Source organism: Sebastes umbrosus, chromosome 14 (assembly GCF_015220745.1).
Source record: "Sebastes umbrosus isolate fSebUmb1 chromosome 14, fSebUmb1.pri, whole genome shotgun sequence".
Taxonomy (NCBI): Eukaryota; Metazoa; Chordata; class Actinopteri; order Perciformes; family Sebastidae; genus Sebastes; species Sebastes umbrosus.
In genome coordinates this window covers 3,019,077-3,044,949 of record NC_051282.1, presented here as the reverse complement: position 1 = coordinate 3,044,949, position 25,873 = coordinate 3,019,077, and the positions used below count along the sequence as shown (strand labels likewise).

General features: G+C 42.9%; 1 protein-coding gene across 2 annotated transcripts in view; it reads left to right on the top strand.

Annotated features, from left to right (window-relative positions):
- The window catches only part of LOC119502245 (carbonic anhydrase-related protein 10-like), a 105,911-nt gene that overhangs the window by 68,721 nt on the left and 11,317 nt on the right, over positions 1 to 25,873 (top strand). The window contains exons 4-8 of one of the 2 annotated variants that reach the window (XM_037793109.1): positions 13,253 to 13,438; positions 16,097 to 16,192; positions 16,447 to 16,519; positions 17,203 to 17,357; positions 19,728 to 19,902. In XM_037793109.1, coding sequence (XP_037649037.1) covers positions 13,253 to 13,438; positions 16,097 to 16,192; positions 16,447 to 16,519; positions 17,203 to 17,357; positions 19,728 to 19,902 — 685 coding nt within the window. Of the gene's footprint in view, positions 1 to 13,252; positions 13,439 to 16,096; positions 16,259 to 16,446; positions 16,520 to 17,202; positions 17,358 to 19,727; positions 19,903 to 25,873 lie in introns of both variants that reach the window. The other variant, XM_037793107.1, reaches the window with a different exon arrangement.

Below are 25,873 nucleotides of genomic sequence, written 5' to 3'. Positions count from 1 at the left end.
TCAAACTAGGCAGCGCTTATCAAATATGAATCATTATGTTACGTTAATGCCTATTTTATATTGTTAGAGTTTCAATTATTTTTTTATTTTTTTTATTCTAACGTTTTAATTATTCTATTGTTATTTTTACTGCTCATTTGCACCAACAAACCAAAGCAAATTCCTAGTGTATACCTGATACACCTGCCAATAAACAAGATTCTGATTCTGATTCTGATTCTGATTTCTCTCCTCAGATGTTTTCAGAATCATCTTGTAGTGTACGGTTTAGCTGTAAAATGAGAAAGTCTGTGACGCCGCCGCCATTGTGAAATCTGGTGAAGGAACGCCAAGTTCCAGTCACATGACCGGAGCACAGCCAATAGGAACGCTCTCGCAATGAAATAACCTGTGATTGGTCAAAGTCTCCCGTCACGGGCTAGATGTTCTAAAGCCTGAAAACAGAGTCATGAGGAGGAGCAGAAGTCTAGTTATCTCTCAGAACACTTGAATTACAATATGATGAAAGGTTATTATGGAATTTTTGCCCAATGATGCCAAAAATATACTGACTACTGCCACTTCAAATACTTGGAAAGAAATAGGCAACACAGTGGGGAAAGAAGAGGTTTTTGCTGAAGGCTGCGAAAGAATATTTTGTAAAGCTAAAGAGTGGCGATCCGAGGGGAAGCACCGAGAGACAGGAAGTCATTTAGACTTGGAGGTAAGCGACAGTAATAATTACAGTACATGAATGCATTGTTTGGCGGTACGTACGTCAGAGTTTGGTGTTAACTACTGTTGCCAGGCAGCCTACTTTCATTTCCGGTGCCACTCGTTGTCTTCTTGCTTATCCACAGAATATTTTGTTTGGACGCCTCCTGGCATTTCGGAGCATACTGCAACAAACAACGCGCAGCAGTAAACGCGTCTGTGCATGCTTGCAGCGTGCATGCCATCTACGGAGGCCCGCGCCACGGCGAGTATAAACAAAGTTTTAGCAAAACTAAAGTTTACAGCTCCAACGTTGGTTTACCGCTGTGCTTTTACACTGAAGCAACAGTTTGACCACAAAATACTTCTTCTATTAGATGTGGAAAATTTACTTCCAAAACCGACATGTGGAGTTGCATATTACATTGGAAACTGCCTTGTTGGCTTTGGAAGTTGACATATTGGTTGTGAAAGTCAGCATCCCAGATTCTGAAAGTTAAAGACCTTGATGTTTGACTTCCATAGTCCGTATGCTGACCAGAAGAGGTATATGGCAATTTCCAAAACCAATAAGTGGAGTTATACATTAGAATTTTGAGCTTCAATGTTGAATTTGGAAGCTAACTTATTGGTTTTCGAAGTTGGCATACTGGATTTGGAAAGACCTTGTTTGACTTCCAAAATCAACATGCTGACTTCCAGAAGTCGCTAACTTCCAAAACCAAAAAGGAAATTCAAAATGTGTTCACATTTCCACTGTGTTACACTTCTTCCAAAACTGATGTGCGAAGCAGCATATTGAATATCAAACTTGACATATTGGTTGTGGAGGTCATCATGCAAGATTTGGAAGCGTGACCCTCCAAAATCAATATGGAACTAGAATCGCACAGCAGCTCCCGCACACACATCCACACAAGTATCTCTTTGCTTGAAGAAGGAAAAAGGCGGGGCCATGCGTCATCAACGTGTCATCAGCTCCACTGCGCATGTGTTATACCCTGTGGTCTTAATGCTCAGGCTGATCGAAATTCTTAAAAACAATTCGGATCATGATCCGCATCTCCGCCAAAATCTAATGGATTGTTCATTGTGCTACACCCCACCCCTCCAAAAAATGTCATTCAAATCCATCGCCAACCTTTGGAGTAATCCTGCTAACGGACAAACAAACAAACAAACCAACGCCAGTGAAAACATAACCTCCTTCCTAGGCCTTTGGCCTTGGCGGAGGTAATAATAATAATAATATAAAATATTTTCCAAACTTCTAAACCCAGCCAACCAAGAAACATCCACGTATGCACACACCCCTTTCAAATACATTGCTTCTAAATGTCATCTCTAGATGTGTGTTCTCTTCCAAATCCAATATCTAACATTCAAATGTACTCAGAAAGCCTCCAATACTAAGTTTGAAAATGGGCTGACTTCCAAAAGCATTATGTGATATTTCCATGTTTTGGAGCTTCTCTGCTTGAATCTTGTCATCTGAAGCTTTTAACAGTACTTCCATGAACATTTCTATAACTGCAAATAGAGTAAACATTCTGTGTTACCAAATCGAACACAATCAGATTTTGTCTCTTTACATCACAAATGCAACATTGCGCTGCTGAAAAAGCTGTGCGGATTAGCCTGGTAAGAGATGCTCAGCCCTGCAGCATTGTGTCTCTTTATCAGGAGTGCCTAGCTGGGATCCCTGAGGGGGGAGAGTGGTTGGAAATCACTGTCCTCCAGCAGCATAATGCTGAGAAAGAGCAAGCAAAGCAAGAGCTTTCTACTCACCGTCCTCCAGTGTGATAATTAAGCCCACAGTGTCAATAGGGATAGCCGGAGAGCTTGTCTCTAATAGATAGCGACAGAGCAGAGGACTTCAATTAAAACCTGGACCCCTCGCTGCATGCTCATTGGGTTACATGCATTATGCAGTGGCCTATTACAGCCCAGGCCCAGGTGGGACCGATCACTTTTCCTCTTTTACATATTAGCATTTCATTTCCCCTCACTGTTCCTCCGAGGAGCTCAACCTCTTCCTAACCCATTTTTCTGTCCATCCATAAGTGTTTAATAACTCTCCCTCCAACTCATTTCTCTCTGTCAATCATTCAAGTTTGTCTAATTTGCGCCCAAGTTCTTTCTTTTTTTCTCTTTTCTTCATTATCATTCTGTCTTTGTCTGTATCAGTTCTGATACTTTCCTTTGTCTCTTCTCTATTGGATGTGTAATTCTTTGACTGATTCCTTCATAGTGGTGAGATGTGATGGTGTGTTGGGCCAGCAGTGTGCAGTATATGCTCCCTCTCTTTAGGATATTTGAATAAGAATTCATGACACTCACAGAGGTAAGAAACAGCATGAGCAGCAGTTCTACTCTCCGTTATCTGTACTTTAGCTTCATGTATTATGATAATGTTTATCACAATGATAACTACATAACTATATGTACTTCACGATGACACCCTTTCTATTCTTTCTATTCTTGTATCCGGCTCAAGTCATTCATCTTCTCTAATTGCAAATTGAACACCTCAAAGAAGCAAAACGGTATGAACCGAGCAAAGTGTGTTATTCTTTTGACAAATGACTTTTCTGGGAAGCACCAGATAACCTTGAGTCTCTCTGTCGTTGTGTATTGTAGTGTCTTTCTCTCTGCCTCTCTGTTGCTTGTCTCTCATATCTGTCATCTGACAGTTTCTGACGTACTGTACCTACGCTGAAGAAAAGGAGCATATGCTTTGATAAACTACACTCCAAGAAAAAAAATCCGTAGAAAGACAGGTAATGTCCTGGCAGAAAATTACCAGGACATTTTCCGTTAAGTTTACGGATATTTTCTTCAACCCTAAAATGGAAATTCCTGTTGATTTACAGGATGTCCTCCGTAGCCTATACCATTCACGGACATTTCTGTTAATCCTAAAACGGAAAATTCTGTCGATTTGCAGTATACCCTTCGTACCGAGCCAAATAGCAGGTCCAACCTTTACATTCTGGAGGGAAATCAGACGCCAACGCTAGCGTTTGTACGTTACCTATCGGTCTTTGCGGACCACCTGAGGCTAAAACTGTGGCTAATTCTACCTGACGTCCACTGAAGTCTAAAATATAAGCTTTGGTAAAACGTAAATTACAATACCAAACTTGGGTTAGTCTCAAAATGAGTCAGCAAAATATTCCTGGCGTGTCTGGTAACGTTAACGGTCGACAACAGCTGAACTAAACAACAAAACAGCTTTCCAACTAAAACGACACTGAGCTAACGTTAAGTCTTAACATAAATCACTCTGGTTAGACATTAATTGTTGATTTTTTACCACAGAAGTGTGAGAAAAGTTTCACTAAATTTGAACTAAACTTTGCCGTGTGTGACGGTCTCTGCCTCTTCCAACTTTTGCATTAGGTTTGTGTTCCCACAATGCAATGCGTATTTCAAATTACGGGTAAAACTCCTGTGAAAAATCGATACAGAAAATTCCTTCATATTAACATGGGACATTGGCCCATATTTTTACGGTCTTTTCTTAGAGTGTATAAAATAAATGATTCCTATGATGTGTCTTTTGTATGTATGACATCCCCTCTAAATTAGCATATGCTTCTGTGCATAATTGACCGTTTGCTCAAACTCTTTAAAAAAAAATGTGGTTCTTGATGACAGAGGAAGAGTCCTTGGTAGGATGGGCGATACCAGATTTTTTCAATTCGATACGATACCGATACTTTTTGTTCCAATTTAACAATATTGATACCAATAGCCTACTGATAATTTTTTCAATTGGTATGTGATTTTTTTTTTTTTTTTAAATAATGGAATTTTTTTGAAAAAAAATGTATAGTATTCTATTTTACATTTTATTTATGTTTATATTTTAGCACAATGTTTTTATACACTATTTTGTGTCTTAGATTCCCATTTTGCTTTCATTTGTGTGATTTTCCTTTATTTTATACAGCCTGCATGTTTAAATGAGCATTGTTGGAGGGAGTATGAGATTCAAGATTTCCACTGCCGACGACTGCTTTACTGTAGTTGAAGAATTTGAAACTGGTGTAGCAACCAAATTTAAAATGAGATTGTGATGATGAAGTTTAGGTATTTAGGGTAGATAGACAGACCTGTACCTGGATATGCTTTGCCTTTCTCCAAACTCTCCTGCAACGTCTTTTGTCGGACAGAGGGTGGTAACCTTACATCACCTCCGTGTAACCTTCAGGGTGTATGTTTTGAAATGTTTGAAGCAGTTACTCGTGTTGCTGCTGTGTGCCACCTATTTTATCTTCGAGGGAAAATTAGCACCGCATGACGCTACGTTTCCTTTCTGAGATTCTGATATCCCATAGGTTTCCACAGTCATGTTACACGGGGCAGCTCCAGGCTGTTTTGGAACAAACATCAGGCTGTATTGCAATTATTATTATTATCGACATTTTTGGTTCCTAGGTGTGGGGAAGAAATGAGCGTGGTATTTTTTTATTATATATATTTTTTTAAATATAATTAAAGATAGGGTTGATGATGTTGGAAAGCTATCATAATTTGAAAGTAGCATCTCCTCAGGAGCTACGTCACACCAAGGGTAGAGTACGAGCAGGGAGGCATCTGATTGGTTCTTTCCAAGCGGACATCGAGGCAGTGATTGGTAGACGGCTCTTTTCCGGTTCTTTTTCAGAGCTCATCAGTAATGGATCGCTGTCGGGGTGTAAAGACCATTTCAACCATTAGAACAAGTAGTGGAGAACATTGTCAACCCTGCCTTTAATATAAACAGATTCAAAACATGCAGGCCTATTAAAAAATAGATAAAATCAACAGGGATTTGGACAATTGTAAATTTATAAACATACAATTAATATGCTCTCCTTAAAGCCACCAGACTCCATTGAAAAACAGTAATTTTACTTTGCAGCTCGTAAAACACGTCAAACTTCACAGGAACAACATAAAACATCATTAAATTCAAAACTCATCAAACCCATCTTGGTTAGTCCAACAACTTTTAACTCTGGTGCGGTTGAAATAAAGCCTTAATTCACAGAGTTCGATGTGAAATTTTGCCGGCTGTCTCTCCCTGCCGTTGTCAGCCTCTGTGCTATTAAAGCTTCAGTAGTCAGTATATTTTTGGCATCATTTGGCAAAAATTCCATAATAACCTTTCAGCATATTGTAATTCAAGTGTTCTGAGAGATAACTAGACTTCTGCTCCTCCTCATGGCTCTGTTTTCAGGCTTTAGAACATCTAGCCCGTGACGGGAGACTTTGACCAATCACAGGTCATTTCATCGAGAGAGCGTTCCTATTGGCTGTGCTCCGGTCATGTGACCGGAACTTGGCATTCCTTAAAGAGATTTCCAACATGGCTGCTGGGTCACAAACTTTCTAATTTTCCAGCTAAACCGTGCACTACAGGATGATTCTGAGAACATCTGAGGAGAGAAATAGGAATTAACGTAACATAATATTGATTCATATTCGATCAGCGCTGCCTAGTTTGACCGTTTGGTCGGAGTTCGCGAGTGACTGACAGTCGGCTCTCAAAGACAGCAGACCTCAGATCAGCTCTTACTGCTTGTTTTCCTCCGGTCTGTGAAATCGTGCAGATGCCGTTAGAAGCACCGGAGCACACAGAGGCACATGTTTTTTTTCAGGTTACCTGTTTCATGTACTACTGTCACGATATAGCGTTTTATAAAAATAACTTTTTTAATCATATTTAATCCAATCTCCTGTACTTCAGCTTTAATAGCTCACTCAATGAGTCTGTCGCGAAGCGCCAGAACTCTGAACTTAATTCCACTAACCGAAAGGCTATCATGACTATATCCCCTGATGTCATCGAGGTTATCAAGGCTTGGGCTTGAGCTACGAACTTGGGGGGGGTGTGGAGATTGAAAGATGTGGGTGTTTACCAGACATGGAGGGTCTGATGAAAAGACGCTGTTGAGCTGCATTATGGGAAATGTAGGATCTAGTGTTTTCAGCGATTGACCCAGTAGGGACTACTCAGGTATCTCGGCCTCCACTGATTTTTTACGATTCTTATTTAGATCTATCTCTTGCAATTCCCTCAACTTTATGCGAGTACAGTACAAAACCGCTGGAGTACCCCTTTAATACATCCATGGTTCTGATGGCCCAGCTGGGAAATCTGGGAGAAACAGGAATGGATTCAGCTCCTAACTGAATCCAGTGAAAGCTACATCGTCCCCATAAGACGTTCAAGACAAAGTGGGAGATGAAACTGAAAGTTGTGCCCTCCCATATGAATAGCACTTCAGTCAGATCATTTACAGATAAAAAAAAAAAAGACAAACATTTAACGTTCCTCCGTTTCACCTCCGTCAGCAGGGTTCGAGCCGGCTCAGAGTTCCTCATTATGTCCAACCACTCAGCCATCACGGCTTTCCTCTTCTTCAGTTTCATCTTTGCCATTATTAATACCATCTCCATCCTCTCTGCTTCTCTCTGCTTTTGTCCATTTTCCAGCCACCACTTTCATCTCATTTTGTTCACCAGTGTCACATTTTCCCCCCCACTGGCTTTTCTACTTTTTCAAAATCTTCTTCATTCCCTCTTCTATCGACCCCTCGTGTCCCTCAGTCTTGCCTCTCTCTCTCTGCATACATTTGATTCCAACACAAGCTTGGCAGAAAACAGGCTAAGGGCTTTGAAGATTTGCCTCACGCTGGTTCGGTTTTCTGAGACCACACATCAAACAGTTTTAACCTGTTTGTACTCAATTACTTGGAGTATGTTTGATTTGTTTTGCTCGATCCAGTGCAGGGAGCTCCCACATGTGTTTCCCGAAGCCCACCCGCTGTGCAATAATCTCCGTCATCTAATGCAGTTTTGTTAAAAGATGTGGAAATCCTTTGAGATATTATAGCTTCTGTGCTGCTCATCTGTAAGAACAGCTGCTCCTCCGCTGTAACTTCAGCTCATGTTATGTTTTAGAAATGAATGTTAAAAAAACCCAAAACCATTCAGAAAATAGCTGTTTTCATTTAGCCGTCACAATGATGTTTCACTGATACAGCTGTCATCAGCTGTACCTTATAGCTGAAGCTGCTTGGTGCTGAAGCCGCCATTGTGAAATCTGGTGAAGAAACGCCAAGTTCCGGTCACATGACCGTAGTACAGCCAATAGGAACGCTCTCGCAATGAAATTACCTGTGATTGGTCAAAGTCTCCCGTCACGGGCCAGATTTTCTAAAGCCTGAAAACAGAGCCATGAGGAGGTGCAAAAAGTCTAGTTTTCTCTCAGAACACTTGAATATGCTGAAAGGTTATTATGGAAATTTTGCCAAATGATGCCAAAAATATACTGCCTACTGACACTTTAATATTCATATTATTATTATTGTGTATTTGTGTTTTGTATTTCGATGCTTTGGCAACATTGCTTTTGAAACTTTCATGCCGATAAAGCCACTCTGAATTGAAGCGAATTATAAATCCTGTCAGCTAATAAGCTACAGTAGCTTCCTGTTTTGGATACTCAGACTGATCCGTTCCCTCAAAAGTTTGCACCGTCCAGATGGTTTGTTATTAGTCAACGGCACAAATTTGCAGGTTAACATTATTCAAAAGTTGTACTTGGTATGGATTTGCTTCGCCCTTGTTCGTGAATCCACTAATCCCAGCAAATCTAGTGGAAAGAAATGATTTTGGTGCGAAATTTTGCAGTTTTAGATGCTGGTGTGACCAGGCCTTAATCATGGATCAAATCTGAATATATTTAGAGTTTATACACACTAATGTGCAACTGAAATAAGCTGACATAACATTAAGAAAATGAATAATAATGAGTAAAATGAATCAGTCTGACAGCTGAGGTTGAAATGATAAGTTTACATGTTTGCATAGTTGAGAGAGAATCCAGCTTTGAACAATCCTATACGAGCTCACAGGGTCTCACGTGGAAGAGGGAGAAAGTTGAGTGTGTGATGTCGTTGAGTGGCATAGAAGAGTGGAAATCATTCAGTCATTTTTAGATTCTAAATCCTTAGCCTCTTTTAAAATAATGTTGTGCTTTTCTGTAAGGATTATGCTGTGAATAGATTCCACAGGCTGGTGAGTAATGCTTTAATTTCATACTACCCCAGCAGTGGCATGCCACAATTAAACTGAGGCTGAGTGCTTTTTTCCTCATTTATTATATACCAACCGCAGTAATGAACATGTGAACATCATGTAATATGTATGATGAATAGAGCTGGCATGCAGGTAAAGAGCATTACTGGTTTATGTGTTGCCAGGGGCGTTGTGATGAGCTGACTACATACAGCTCTGGGGCCATAATATGAGCAACAAGAATCCAAACAAACAGAGTCACTTTATTTGTCATACACTGTAAATATAGAGGAATTAGTTCTGTATGTCAAAGTAAGGCAAAGGACAACAATCCTACATTGAATGCAAAGGGGCGATAGAAGAAGACACAGTAAACAAGTACATGTCTTGGAACGATCTGCAGGCCAAGCTGAAACTTGAGAACCTTATCTCTTTAAATGATTTTAAACATAGAACAAGCTGCAAGTTGCTTCAATTAAATAGCAAACACATGACCAACATGCTGTAATAAACCCGCCTGCCCACCACAGGACAGCGCGTCAGAGGGACGTTTTGCCTCGTAGAGACGTGAATATTACACAGCCGTATTAACGTTTGTAACCAGCAGGGGGCAACAAAGCAACTCACATAGGTTCAGGTAACAAAACCACTTAGGTAGGTTAAGGGAAAACGTCATGGTTGGTCATAAAATCAAGCCCCTAGGAAGAGCGCCGGTCATTGATGCCAACTTTCGTAGTGGCCAAACAGCGGTACTGCAATTTCCGCGTCCATCACGTGATGCCGTTGGGCCCAAAAACACTTTTTCCCATAGACTTACAAGAGAAAGAGACGTCTGTAACTCAAAGGATAATTTTATTTTAGGTGAATCAACTTCCCAGTATGAACACTCTAATAGCCCTTATTTAAATCATTAGGTCCTAAAAGTTGTAAAATGCACTAATAGCTGAATCCAGAGTTATTTCCCTTCCTCCGTTCATGTGAATGAGACCCAGACCGAGGCTGGAGCGAGGGCTGGGAGGAGGAGTTAGCAAGCCGTGACGACAGCGTGACGGCTGTGACCCCGTGACCGAGCGGACGCTACTGCGCCTGCTCGGTGGGCCCAATGGATGCGGAAGATTGACGGAAGAGCCGAGGAACTTTTCCAGTCGGAAGTCGAGCCATTTTGGCTTCATGCGCCACTGAGCAACTCTCATAGGAATGAACGGGGCCCAGCCTCCAACGCTGTATCCAGTTATCTTAATACATCCATGCTTTAAATAAAAACATAAACTAAGTAAAACACGTACAGAAACAACGTAACGTCACGTGACAAACGTGTGACAACCGTCACTAACGTAACTTGCAAAACACAACAGCAGTCTCGAACACGGTCCTCCCGCTTGAAAGTCTTGTGTTTGTTTAATATGTTTCTGGTTATTTTGTATTATTTATGAAGCACTTTGTAACCCTGTTGGCCCAGTGAAAGGTGTTATATAAATAAAATTATTATTATTTTATTATTATGATACTGAATAAATGTATAAAATAAATATATAACATCAATTATTTTTCTTGTCTCTTTTTTGTTTGTATGATCTGTTGGTTGGCAGACAAGCTGTGTGTGAGTTAGGATAGCGTAATAAGCCCTTTGAAGAGACCATAGATAAACTCTAAATGGGTCAATAGGTCCAGAACATATTAATGACATTAAATAATATCAGCCTACAGTACATGAACAAACATATAAAACCTATATCATTTAAGACAGCACTCTATAGTTCTGTTATCCTGTCTACAACATACACCGCCTCTCGCTCTGGTTGACTTTATAAAACAGATCATAACACCACATTAATATCCAGAGTGAACAGGTGAAGCTGAACTGTCCTCTCGTTCAATAATCGGGCTGAGACAGTCAGCTCACTGAAATGGACATTAAAAAAACAGGTTGCAGCAAACCCTGTTGCACATCACAGCACATCCTACCTTCTCCATTCTGCATTTTGTCAGAAGACAAAGCTGGTACAGTTGTAGAAGTGGGCCATGGTGCTGCTAGGGCTAGAGGCGATGGGATTACCCAGGGTAAAAATAGAATAGGGGCCCCATTACAGCACTTAAAGCAGAAGTGTCATGAAGCGGCACCCTCATGGTAATAGACCCGAGATCTTGTTCCAGTTTATCTCCAGTGCTGTTGCGTTAGAGATAAGGAGAGGAAACCTTAACTGACTTTTCTCAAGTCTTGAATGGTAGTTTCTTGTATTTTCCGTGTTCTACAGTAGCAATATGTGATTTTTTTTTTCATATTATGACACTAAATGAAGCTCTAGCGAAAGTTCAGTCAGGAAGACATGCTTCAGCCAGTGCTTTATTTCTCATACATCCTGCCATTCACTCCTCTCACACACACACACTCACTCATAATTTTCTTGCTGTCATTTGAGGGTTTGGGGCTGTCCATTCTGATATCAGCTGGTCACATCCATCCAATAGCACTGGGACACACCTACATTGTCAGTCTATCATCTTGCTGCTGTCTCTTTTTAAATAAGATTCTCTCTCTGCCTTTAGTCTGTTCATGCTGCTGTTACACGCGACCCCTCCACCTCCCCTGACAATAGGCTCGTTGGAGACAAGCCAGGCCTGCGCAGAACCAATCACCGCCGATCGCCGCGCAACGTATGCCGGTTAGATCTGTGTCCGACTTGATGCCAACTCGCACGACGATAACCTCATTGAGGCGGCCGCAGTTTTTAGAGCCAGGCGCCGCAGTTGCTCTCCACCGACTGCAAGACCCAGGGCATTATGGGAAACGCCTGGCTGTTGCCTGATCAAAGAGCTGATTGGCTCTCAGTTTTGACAGCAACACCAACTGTAGTAGAAAGTCACAACTTTCTGTGTAATTATTTAACACTAGATTGTAGGATATTAGTCTCATGTTGTGCAATGAAGGTTTCATCTGTTCAACATATCTTGTGTGGTTGATAATTATTATAGTAATGAAGGTTATTTATATATAACACTTATCAAAACGAGGGCTCATTTTGTGCTTTACAAAGCGGACATACAAATAATAAAGGATAGAATCCAATGCCAGATACATGCACATTTCCACATAGATTTACAAACAAATATAAATAAATCCCAGCGTGGTCTGAAAACTGCAAATGGCCTACAGATCGGATCTAACAGGAAGTAACTCTTTCTATGACTTCCTGTAAATTCTTTGAAGGCTGCTGGAAACGGCTAGAAACTGTCCGACTTGACCGCAGCTCTTTGTCCCCGCCCCCTGCTGCTGCTGCCGCCTGATCTCGTCGTTCTACTTTCCAGGCGAGGCGCAGTTCATTTCCAATGAGCCTGATATGTCTGTGTGGCCGATAGTGACGGCTTTAGGCGTCAGCAGAGAACTTGTACATGTGCTCCATTCTACGATTGTAGAACCAACTGTCTCATAACCATGTGTGGAAACCTGAATCAGAGACGAATGCTAACGCTACATGGTATAATGAATCTATCATTTTCAAAGAAGATGAATTTGCATGCATATATAAAATATCACCATAATCAACTACTGATAAAAGTGTCGCTTGAATACATTTTTTCCTTGCAGCAAAATAAAACAGTATTTGAAACCTGACTTCACCACGACACTCGATATGATGTTTGAAAGACTGAGAGGATCTGTTCATGACGGAATAGATTCAACAAGCTAATTGGTCAAGAAGGCATTGTATGGAAGTTTTTATTGGACTTAATTAGTTGTAATCCACAGAAGACAATCCCCAAAAGTGTACTATGATTTCCAAATATTTCACTATCCACAAACATGTATTTTTGTATTTGTGTTGTGTAAAGTCATATCCACAAAAATAAACGGCGATTTGCAAATACGCATAACTTACTCTGTAAATACATATTTTAAGGTTTACATGTAAAGTGATATATACGCATTTGTGCATCTATTTCTACACGTGGATTGATATTTGCGCATTTGCATATCGCTTCCTGTGGATTTATTGGCCACATGACATTTGTAACTTACCCCTGCTTGTTTACAGAATTTTGTCCGATTCGTACCGCAGCAGATCTGTAGATAAGAGTTGTAATCCATAGAAGACAATTCACAAATGTGTTCCATGATCTACAGATATTTCACTACCCACAACCGTATTTTTGTATTTGTGTTGTGTAAAGTCACATCCACAAAAATACAGGTCGATTTTCAAATAAGCATAACTTACTCTGTAAATACCTATTTTAATTCCACATAAAAATGTTATAGGTTTACATGTAAAATGATCTGCACTGGTACGAATCGGACAACATTCCATATACAAACAGGTTACAAATGTCATGTGGCCCCTAAATGCACAGGAAGCAATCTGCAAATGCGCAAATAGCATTCCACGTGTAGAAATAGATGCACAAATACTAAATATAATGCTGTTATCTGTTGCAGTGGTAACAGAGTAGTGAAATTACAGCCATCCCTGTGTGTGTTTCTCTGTAGATAGGATGCACCATGTACAACACGGGGAAGCACGTGTCCCTACGGCCAGACAAATCCCACCTGGTGAACATCTCCGGGGGCCCTCTGGGCTACAGCTACAGGCTGGAGGAGGTCCGTCTCCACTTTGGGAGCGAGGACTCCACGGGTTCAGAGCACCTGCTCAATGGACAGGGCTTTCCTGGAGAGGTAAGAACACACACACATACACATACAAACCCATCTACATAGGCAGAAGCGCAGTGAATACTACCAGGATGATAAGATCATTGCTGATAGCAAACGGAGACATAATGACGACATGATTGTTATCGCACACATAAAACAGTAAAATGCACCCACACAGAGCAAGTTGTGAATCTCTCATTAAGAGTAAAACTTTTTCATATGTGAGCACTCTTGATCTCAAAGCTTGTTATCCACATTGAAATCAATCCAAACTTGTGGTTGTCAAGATTGTTTTCTTGTCTCTGTGGAGATTCATTGAGCTTTTCTGTCTTCAACTCCCGTTTTGTAAATGCACTCATGTCCAGAGAGACACACAGTGATGTTAAAAAGGAAGCTGTGAAGCTTGACATGCTTCTCCCTCTTATTATGCAGATTGGGTTTGGGTTTCTACATCTGTTCTGGAGGAAGAGCTAATCTCAGAGGTTGAGTCGAAATTCGTCGGGCAGAGCAAAAGCACCACAACTACAGCCGAATTCATGTCAAGACAATTTGATCTATATAGCTCAAAACCACAAATTTACAATCTATACACCATATGAAACCCTCTGTCCTTGGACCCTCGCAGCAGATAAGGAACCCCCCACAATCTTTAATGGGTAAATAAGAACTGTAGCTAGTAACCGACGAGGCTAAGTTAATGAAGTCTATCATCAACACAGAATGTGGAAGTCAATCCACCTGGGCTAAATACTCTGGGTAACCGGTGGAAAACCTACCCCAACCCATAGATGTATAAAGTGAACTGGATACAGCGTTGGAGGCGGGGCCCTGTTCATTCCTATGATTCCAAAATGGCTCGACTTCTGACTGGAAAAGTACCCGGATCTTCCGGCGATCTTCCGCATCAATTGGGCCCACGGAACGGGCGCCGAAGCGTCCGCTCGGTCACATGGCTCGGTCACGGGTTCACAACCGTCACGCTGTCGTCACGGCTTGCTAACTCTGCCTCCCAGCCCTCACTCCGGCCTTGGTCTGGGTCTCATTCACATGAACGGAGGAAGGGAAATAACTCTGGATTCGCCCATTAGTGCATTTTACAACTCTTAGGACCTAATGATTTAAATAAGGACTATTAGAGTTTTCATACTGGGAAGTTGATTTACCTAAAATAAAATTATCCGCTGAGTTACAGATGTCTCTTTCCTAATGTAAGTCTATGGGAAAAAGTCTGTTTTAGGCCCAATGCATCACGTTGCGGACACAGAAGTTGCAGTACCGCCATGTGGCCACTCCGAAAGTTGGCATCAACAACCGGCGCTCTTCCTGGGGGCTTGGTCCAACCCCACATTTATGAAATGACCCAATCTGACGGGGACCCGAGCACAGTCAGACCCCATCCGAAATGTCGTGCACATACCTAACAGAACCTAATAGAGAAAGAACATCAACACCGGCAGCAGAATGGTGCACTACCAATTAACAAAGCTGAAAAGAGCAGTAATATTATAATAACTTCCTGAGAACGAATAAAAAGTCATAGAAACTAACTCCAAAACATTTTGTTTATGCTTCAAAGTCCTATTTTCACCTCCTTCATCAAAGCTGATACTCAGTATGCTTGATCCGTTTGGATCCAATCAGTATCCACTTGACACACAGACTCGACATCCTTGGCAGTAATGGATGGTTAGTTAGTTTATCATTAACAAGGACGCAGAAAGACTTTATGTATACTCCACTCTTAAAGCCTTGTACAGACAGCATTCAGCAAAATCAGTTCATTTCAATGGATGGTGCAGCAAATCGTTCATGATGGGTAGTTTCACATTGTCTTTTTTTGTTTTGAAGATTAAATCAATCAAAAAGGTACTGTTTGTAACTTCTTACACGTATAAACCGGGTCGGTGTCCCATGCGCACACTTGCGTGTGGCTACGCTGTTCCAACACGAGCTACATGGAAGCACCAAAACCGCAAAGTTATATCTAGTTATATTTGCAAAACAGTGTCAGCTCTTCCTGCTCCAGCCCCCGACCGCGGCCAGAAGACACAGGGTAGACCTTAGCTTTGGTCTCCAGGGCCGGAATCTCTGCTCCTCTGCCTGCCTGCTTGCCTTCACTCACACACCGCGCTCGTTCTCACACGCTCCACCTCTCACGTGCATGCACGCATACTACACACTGCAGAAGACGGAAGGCTGAAGCAGGAAAACACAGTATCAGCAGTGATTCATGGAGAGAGCTTCGGCTCTGCAGTGAGAAAAACGTTATCGTCCCCGACCAAAACTCCGGTGTCTCCCCTGTTCCCTCCGGCCGCGGTCGGGAGTCTGAGGCAGGAAAAGCCAACACTAGGATCAGCATTGATTCATGGAGAGACCTTCGTCTGGTCAGCTAACATTACTGCCAAGCAGCTGAAATATAGAGTGATATTGTGCTTTTAGCTGACGTGTGTGGCCTCACTGTTTTGACCGATGTTCGTTCATGTCTATGTAGAGTGAGCACAAGCACGAGCAACAGGACGCTGACTTTCGTTGACTTAACGGCCACAGGTGTCGCTGTTAACACGCAATTTCTGATTCTTACATAGAGTCCCTTTAATCAATACCATAAGTCAAACTCCAAAATATGAATTAGTTGCAGTCCTGCTGGAGTACCTCTGTGTCATTGTGTGTCTCTTTCAGGTCCAGTTGATCCATTATAACCAGGATCTGTATGCCAACTACACTGAGGCAGCTAAGAGCCCCCATGGCATCGCTGTGGTCTCCATCTTCATAAAGGTCAGCGAGTCCTTCTGGGAGCACCCGGAACCATCACCGAGGACCGATCAAGAAACAAATCCATTAGTAAAAAGATGGTTTAACTCATAACATAGCCTCTCAGTTGGATTATGCATTTTATATGTATACCACGGGGGCAGTGCGTGAGCGTGTGTGTGTGTGTGTGTGTGCGTGTGTGTGTGTGTGTGTGTGTCCGTGTTGTACTGTGGTTTGTGATGAATATGTGATCCCTCTCTCTCTTTGCCATCTCTCAGCTCTCTGAGAACTCCAACGCCTTCCTCAACCGCATGCTCAATAGAGACACCATCACCAGAATCAACTACAAGCGTGAGACACACACACACGCACACACACACACACACACCACACACATGTTTTGCGGTGTTTGCCTTCAGCTAGAATACATTCTTAATTTCATACAAATCAGTGCTACATTGCCAAATTCTGTTTTCCACCGTCTGCTGTGAAGTACGGCCCTCTGGAGAGTTCCTTCCTGTTAATGGGGCTAAACATAGCAAAGCTATGCAGCCACACACACACACACACACCCACGCACACACACAAACTTGTTTTTGTCACATAGGAGGACATCACATTGACTTCTATTAATTCTCTGGGGACATACACTAACCTAAACCAAGAGGCAGGACTTAACCTTAAAATTGAACGGTTTCCTGCCGGCTACTGTTTGTCCATAAACGTGAGGTGAGTCCCCATAATGTGACTGTCCTTAATTAATACAACACACACACACACACACACACACGCACACACACACACGCACACACACACACACACACACACACTGCTCCAGCATATTTCTGTTTTTTCTCAGGCAAATCATTCCTTTTAATTGTTAATTGGTCCAAACATTAAAGATGTATACCCTGATGCAATACTCTACATAAACCACACACAGTATGCTCTTCTTTCTTTGACAGTGAACACAACACACTGCATCACCTCAACCCCCTCTCTCTCTCTCTCTCTCTCTCTCTCTCTCTCTCTAGATGATGCGTTCTTATTAATGGGCCTGAACATAGGTGAACTTTATCCCGACACCACGCGTTACATCACCTACGAGGGCTCCATCACCATCCCCCCCTGCTACGAGACGTCCACGTGGATACTCATCAACAAGCCGGTCTACGTGACACAGATGCAGGTACGCCAGTGAAAGGATAAGTAAATGTGACATGCAACAAGCATTCTGTTGATCGGGGCGGAAGTGTGATTTCTTATTTCCTGGAAGGGCACAAACAGCTTTGAATAGTAAATTACGACTTCATAACCTGTAACTGAAAGCATCTACTTTAGCCTAAGTGGTTTAGATAGCATAGGCTGTGTTGTAACAGTAATGTCGTGAAATGCAGTGCATATACACAGAGCACCCGCTTTTGACTCTGAGTAGTCTCCAAGGTCTAAAAACATGCTCTTCTTCTTCTTCTTCTGTGTCTGTTTGAAACAGTAAGGATTAGGGATGTTAATAATGAACCGTTAACCGACATTAAGCATTTTAACCGATTAACGCTATCGGTTAAAACGGTTAAAAGAAATGTTCATAATTATTTAAAAAGCTGTGGAAAAAAACGTCAATTTAAGGAGAAAAGCTGATCCACCTTAAGAGGCGGAGCCGGCGTTACAGATACAGTAAGTTGGCTCCCGTCTATCAAACCCCCAGGAAGAGCGCTGGTCGTTGATCCCAACTTTCGTAGTGGCCAAACGGCGGTACTGCAACTTCCATGTCAGTCACATGATGCCATTGGGCCCAAAAATACTTTTTCTCATAGACTTACATTGGGAAAGAGACGTCTGTAACTCAGCAGATCATTTTTTTAAGCTGAATCAACTCCCCCGTACGAACACTCTAATAGCCCTTATTTAAAATATTAAGTTTTTAAAGTTGTAAAACGCACTAATAGCTGAATCCAGAGTTATTTCCCTTCCTCCTTTCATGTGAGTGAGACCCAGACCGAGGCTTGAGCACAAGCCGTGACGACAGCGTGACATTAGGACCCCCTAAACGAGTCATTTGACCGAACGGACGCTACTCCACCAACCATCTTGGACGCTACTCCGCCAAGATCCAAACGGAACTCGAGCCATTTAGGCTTCATGCGCCAATGAGTAACTCTTGTATGAATGACCGGGGGCCCCGCTTCCAACGCTGTATCCGGTTCTCTTCATACATCCATGGCTTGAGCTGAGGAGATGTAGCTTTATAGCATTTATTCACCGACAAATAAACTGTACAAACACTGTCTGCTACACCTACGTTCACAATACCCACCAACACCAACAAAATGCACATCACCACCGCCACAAACACACGGTCTGTCGGAAACTCCCTGAAGTTACGCCGCGCTGACAGAGCGTATGTGTGTGGCTACAGCGGGCACACTCTCTATCACACTCTCTATCGTCCGGACAGACGGAGTGTCGTTACGCCGGGCAGACACACAGCGGACAACCTGCTAAACTAAACTAAATGTGCGGTGGAGACTTTTACTGGGAATGTGGCTGCATGCTAAATCAACGCTCCCGGACGGTGAACTGGGGACTCCGTTGTCTGTTGTCCTCATACATTTCAGCTGGTGCACTGCTGCATGTGAGGCACAAATCTTGTTGGTTAATAATTGGTTAACGAGGTTCGGTTATCGGTTAAGACAATTTTTCAAAATTGGCATCCCCAGTAAGAATGGAGTAGATTTAGTAGGTGATGTAAAACATATCATCATCTGCAAAAAATCTGCACATCATGTTGTACCTTGGTTCTGACCAGAAAGCCTTTTTTATGTCACTGAAGAGCAGCTGGATGGATGAGATTCAAACCACAGGAAGCTCGCCCGCCCAAAGTGCAACACATTTACAATCCGGCGCGACACTCACCTGCATGCTTCAGTGTGATCAACTCCCACACACACCATCTGCCTTTTACTCTCACTGTATTTACTCCTGCTCTCAGCCATCCTCTGATCTCAACAATCTTTCTTCTTCATTCCCTCTTTTACTTCTCTATTTCAGCAGCTCTTTTAGATTTGCTCCACCCTCTAATTTTCTTGGCCTTCTATCCTTCCTCCCTTACCTCTCCATCTATTCATTCCTCTCTCCTCCCTCGTTCTGCACCGACTGTGGTGACATATACAGGTTTTCATTTGTTGAAGGGAACTCCACCGATTTTACGGGTGCCTTTCAACAGATGCCTTTTTATTGCCTGGCGTGGATGTATTAATGATAAGATAAGGTCAAAGATGGCATCCCATTCGGTCCTCTTGCTTCCTCTTGCTTCCTCCCACTTCCGAAATGTTTGGAACAGAGCATGTGCACGAGTCTTCAGCCGTGCCGCTTGAGAGACTTCCATTGTCTGAGCCGGCTGACTGAACTTGACTGACTTTCCAAATGTCATTGGACCGAATGGATAAAAAAGTAATTTCGCTGGGATTAACTGAACTGAGCTAAACCGAATTGTGTTAGTGAATTAAACAAGCTGAACCCAACCACCCACTCTCCTTTACCACCCCCATCTCCTCCACAGATGCACTCCCTGCGCCTCCTCAGCCAGAACGAGCCCTACAAGATCTTCCTGAGTATGAGCGACAACACCCGGCCCACCCAGCCTCTGCTGCAGCGCTGCATCCGGACCAACATCAACTTCAGCAAGCAGGGCCGAGACTGCCCCAACAACCGCGCCCTCCGCCCGCAGTACAGAGGTAATACGGAGGAGGGGAGGTTGTTGAATAAATAAAATAAAGCATTAAATATTCCATTCTGCCAGAAATGAATGCCAACTATGATTTATTTTTTTACACTTACCATCCCCTCAAAGCTAATTAGGGCAGTTTTTACATGCTCGTGCCAAGACTGGAAATATTCAAAGTCAGTTTTGCCGAACCTCTCCAGCTCATGGACCCTTATATACTCCCTTATAAACAACCAAGAAAACCTCCATTAAACCCAGTGGAGCTAATAAATCTCTTAACAAGAGCAATCATGTTTTTCTATCTCATCTACATTTGGACAAATGCTACACTCAAGAGCACCATAAGACTAGATTTTTCTTACGGCCACGCACCTGTCACGGAACAGGACGTGTTTCTTGGGGTGCTTTCACATTAGGGACCCGGGCCCGGATCCAAGTACACTTGTCCCCAAAGTCCAGTTCAATTGATTAGTGTGAACGCTCCGTACCGTACTCGGGCACGGTTCGTCGATCCGTACTCGAGTCTACCTGAAAAGGTGGTCTGGAGTACGGATCATGTGTACTCGGGTACGGTTTGCATCAGGTGTGAAAGCCAACCGTACCAAAACACGGAAGTGGACCGCTATTTAACATGAGTTACGTTAACTCAGGCGTAAGGTCAGGCTTTTTTCAACGCCGCCGGTCTCCTCCGAAATCTGTATACATACAAAATTGTTTCATATCTACAGTATGTCTGTATCTGCGCGCAGCATGAACCGATCTCATCCTCTGAACTGCACGGCCGTGGATCATACAGCAGGGGAAGGCAGGCGAGAGGTTTCTTAAAATATAGACAATAGTAGGCAATAGGGTCGGGCGATGTTTGTTAATTTATTCAACTAATTGAATGATCTGCCTCCAAAGAACGAGAGTCGCTCAGCTGCTCGGCGGGCAGAGAGAGAGACAGCGCTAAACACTAAACAGTGTATAGAGTCGGCATATTTTCACCGCAAACTCTGTGAAATAAGAGTTTATTTCAACCAAACCAGAGTTGGTGATATTTGGAAAGACTAACAATCGTACTCGGGCACGGTATGGATCAATCCTACCTAATGTGAAAGCGCCCTTGGAGACATTGTGTTTTTTTAACATTTCAATTCAGAACGTCGATGATCCGACAGCAAAGCCCACCCAGCCATACTTTGGCCACACTCTTTGAAATAAAGGCAGTGCATAATGTTGGCCGTTTACAGGTTTAGACATCTTAACCAGGGACCAGCGGGGAGGCAGGCGGTGGAGCGGTGCTCCGCCGGTGATGCCGGACTGGGCTGGGCCGTTGAGGGACAGGTGTAAATGGACACCGCGGCATATTTCTCATACTTCTTTCTTTCTACTTCTCCAATTTGCACATTTTTAACCATATTTAATGTGTTAACCTGTAGCCAAGATTTTAGAAATATTGAGGTCGTGAGTCCAAAATCCCCCCAGTAAGATACACCGATCAGCCATAACATTAAGACAGCACGGGAACCCTGACCGCGCTGCTGTTTCTTGATCTTGAGGGTCACCTATGGGGGCAGCCCAACCTGTCATCCATGAGCTCACCTGCTAACTTCTGTTTACATAGAAACTAGATTTGTTTGGCTTTGAATAAAACTTCTACTATGGTATTGGTTCAGTGTGGCGGTAAAGACTCAGAAGTGTGGGACAGGCGCATTTAGATGAAAATATCATACAAATGATTTGTAAACAAAATAATACTTTGAATATGGTGTTAAGTAATAGGTATATGAAACAATTCAATTTGAAATAATGTCATGTTATAATTGAATTAGCTCATTGTATGTATCTCAACATTGTGAAAAGAAAAGTGGTGTTTGGATCCACAAAATGCTTCATACATTTTATGAAATCACATTATTTAGTAATTATTTATTTTTTTACGTCAAGCTGGGTAATAACACTGTACTTATATTTAGCAAGCACTGCGCTACAAATCTAAACATAAATCCAAAATGTCATTGTTGGGACTTAAAAATGCCCGTAGCTGCAGAAAGTACATACGGCCCTGATGCTACTGTTCACACAGTCAAGCCCAGACAAACCAAAGACGGACACGTCTGTCAGCTGCAGGCTAAAGATACTGAAAATAACCTGAATAAAGTGTATACTTTAGCATCAAAAAATGGAGAATCTCCTTTGATTTAATGTTCAAACATTATATTTCAAAGTACTGAATTGAAAAATAGACCACTGTAAAAAAAAAAATAAAAAAAATACCTCCTAATGTATTAAAGGTCCCATATTGTAAATTGTACGTTGTACGTTAATAGCCCGGCTGAACTTGGTTACATGGGCCAACTGCTCTTCTTCTGAAAGCAATCAGTCAGATTATTCATTCCCACACTATTTTCGTGAACAGTACACAAAATCTTTGTTAAAGGTCCCATATTGTAAAAAGTGACATTTTCATGGCTTTTATATTATAAAGCAGGTTTAAGTTCTATATAAATACTGTTAAACTATCAAAATGCTCAATACATGGAGAAATACACACAGCCCGTATTCAGAAACTGTGCGTTTGAAACAAGCCCTCTGGATTTCTGTCCATTTGTGATGTCACAAATATACAATATTTAGAACATTACGCGGTTTTAAACGTTAAAATTCTAAATGTGTCCCAGTTTATTTCCTGTTGCAGTGTATGAAAATAACATCAGCTGAAAGGAAGTAAACATGGACCCAAACTGTTGCCTAACAACGCAATTCTGTTGCAATGTACTAAAATGGAGCGTATCATAAAAGAAGGTAAATACAGCTATATCCAAGCAGACAGTATGAGGAAAAATAAAATGTTTTTTGAACATTATAGCATGTAAACATGTTCTAATAGAAACACAAAATACACTTATGAACCTGAAAATAAGCACGATATGGGACCTTTAAGCTTAAAAAAAAAACATCTGCAGTGGTGTAAAACAGTGAGGACATGCAGGAAATGAGTAGATTCTACGGTTTGACTTTTCACTGCCATCAGAAGACAGGAGGGAGTGCATTTTGCAGGTTTAAATCTGCATTTTACATGAGCTTACAGCTGTGCCTTCTGTCTGTGTGAAATATATTAGTGCATTCAGACTGCGAGCAGCAGCAGGGAGAGACATTAATGGTTAATCCTTAAAGGTCTGAATCTGAAATAGGTTCAGGTACAAGTATAGAGATACAGCTGATCATTAAAGCTGCCTCGGGCAGGGAAGGAAGGTTGACTAAGCATGCCTTTATGTCAGCGGTGTCTTGAGAATGTGAAAATAGAGAATGAAACAGAGAGGGAGATCTCAAAAAGAAGAGTGAGAAACATATGGAAATAAAAAAAACAAATGTATATGTGTGGGAGTGCATTGTCTGTTTGTGCAGATTTAAAACTGAGGGTGCGTGGGTGAGCTGGTTGGCGTTAAAGAGAAAGCTGATGCATCATACACGCACACACAACAAACGTGGACGTGTCACGCAGAGAGTGTGGGAGTCCTCGTATCCTCTCAGTGCTCGGCGCTCCCTGAATATATCTTTGTTATCGATCCGGTCGAGCCCAGCATGCTCTCCACAACATCAAATGGATTCTGTGGCCTCTGCTTCCCTTTGATAATGGCTTGTTACAGTACAGATCTCCAACAGGAGTTTGTGTATTCACGGTCAGAGCACAGAAAACACAGTGTCTGAAACCTCTTTGAGCCAACAGTGTTAGACTTGATGGAAAGAAAAAAGGACAGGACATTTGCAGTAATAACATGTGGACCTAATTGAAGGTGAGACTTTGATGTAAAAATGTTCAGTTTTATCACACGGCTCTGGCTACAGCAGCATTCTAAAGTAGATGATTTACACAGAGACAACGCCCTGTGTATTTGCAACTCAAAACAAAGTGTTGTATCAAATAAAACACCCAGGTTTCTTGCAGCTGGTTTGATATTTACTGAGAGGGAATCAAGACTGTCTTGTAAATTGGTGTTGTGACTGACGGGGCCAAAGAATTTGGTTGTGGGACTACTTTATTGCAGGGGTCAAAGGGTTGCGTGCTGGGGCCTCACGTTTGGTCAAGGTAGGGGGTGTGCTGAGTAGGCCTGTAGAGGTGGAGGGGGAGAGGGGGGGTATCAGGCAGGGGTGCTCTCTCTCTGTACAGCTGTACACTCTGGCTATTGAACTGTTGCTAGTGATGGTGCAAAAGAGGATGCAAGGGGCGAGAGTGGTAGAGCTAGGTTTCCGCTTATGCGGATGACATCTCAGTCTTAGTTAAAGATGGGCAGGATGTACAGGCTTTGGAGAGTAGCCTTCAGGTTTATGAGAGAGCTTCTTCAGCTAGAGTTAACTGGGGAAGAGTGAGGCTTCGTTATGTACAAAGGCAGAACATTACTATTGCCTGGGCAGCTGCAGTTGGGTAGAGAGGGGCTGAAGGTGTTAAGTGTGTGCCTGGGCTCGGAGGGCTGGGTTAAGAAGAAGAACATATCATATATCATATCGAGGGTGGGTGCTCATTGTAAATAACCTGGCAGCAGCATCCTTGTGGCATCGGCTGGCTGTAATGGTTCCTCCTCGGGGTCTTCTGCAAGAGGTCCAGAAGACGCTAGTGTACTTCTTCTGGTCGGGGCACCACTGGCTCAAGGCTGCTGTCCTGTATTTACCAGCACAGGACGGAGGGCCAGGAGCCTGGTGGAGCTTGAAAGCAGAGCAGCTGCCTTTAGACTCCAGGCAGCACAACGGTTGCTGTACAGGTCCGACGTGTGCTGGTGGGGAGTTGGCGCAGGCATTGCTGAGGAAGGCTGGCGTTTTAGGGCTGGACCAGCAGTATTTCCTGATAACCCATGAAGGTCTGAGCATTGCGGAGCTTCCTGCTTTCCATGGAGAGACGTTGAAGGCGTGGTCACTCTTTAACACTACACTGAGAGGGGTTATGGAGCCAGCAACATGGGTATGAGAAAACCACTCTATGCAGACGGGCACTGTCAGCAATCGCATAACGACAGGTGGTATCACTACACTAGGCCACCTGAGGCAGGTGGGGACAGGGGGGTGGAAGACCCCGCAGGACCTGGCACAACAGACTGGGCTGAAATCACTGAGACTGCTGGAGAAGCTGAAGGGAGAGGTGTTGCACTTTTTCAATCAGCCATGGGGGGGAGGCGCCTTCCTGTTTCCTCTCCGTGGATGTGGTCACCCTGACAAGTGACTGGCAGGAAGAGCGTGGGCAGCTGCTGACCTTTGCCACTCTGAGCCTGGGTAGGTTTGGGGAGATGAAGGGGAAGGTGCTTTATGCTGCACTGGTGAAGATCAGGAAACTGAGGGCCCTGCAGGAGGTGAGGGAACATCAGTGGCATTGGAGTTCTGGGTGGGCAGAGCATGGCAGGGTTCAGGCGAAGGGTGCTTTATAAGCTTCCTCTCCAAAAGAGGTCAGGAGTGGAGGGTTATACATGGGGCCCTGGCAACAAACACTTTCCTGATAAAGGTTGACTCAAATGTGGGTGGGTGGGGGGGATGACCTTTTTGTAACATGCCTGAGACTGTCATGCATGTGTTTGTTCAATGTAACCGTGTTGCAGCTGTGCTTGATGTTTCGAATGTACTCTGTGGTAAGCTGGGGGAGGTTTTCTCTGTGGATCTGGGATCCATGTACTCATTCAGAAAGAGGGCAACATGTGTGCTGCTAAACTTCCTGTTTTGTCACATGGCTGACCAGGAGGAACCAGGTGAAGGGGAGTGGGCCTGTCGACCCAGTGTTGATGTTCAGACCAGTGGGACAGAATATGCATACTGGTTAATGACATTGTGGGATTTCAGAAATGTGTGGGGTTTAGAAGGGGCAGTGTGTACTGTTGGGGAGGGGGGGGGCTTGACTATATATATGTAAACTGTTACAAGCTAATGGGTTTGCATTGTAGGAAACTGCTTGCTATGGTTTTGTGTATTGCAAATTGGGTATGGTTGGTATGTGGACTGGTTTGCTCTGTGATGGC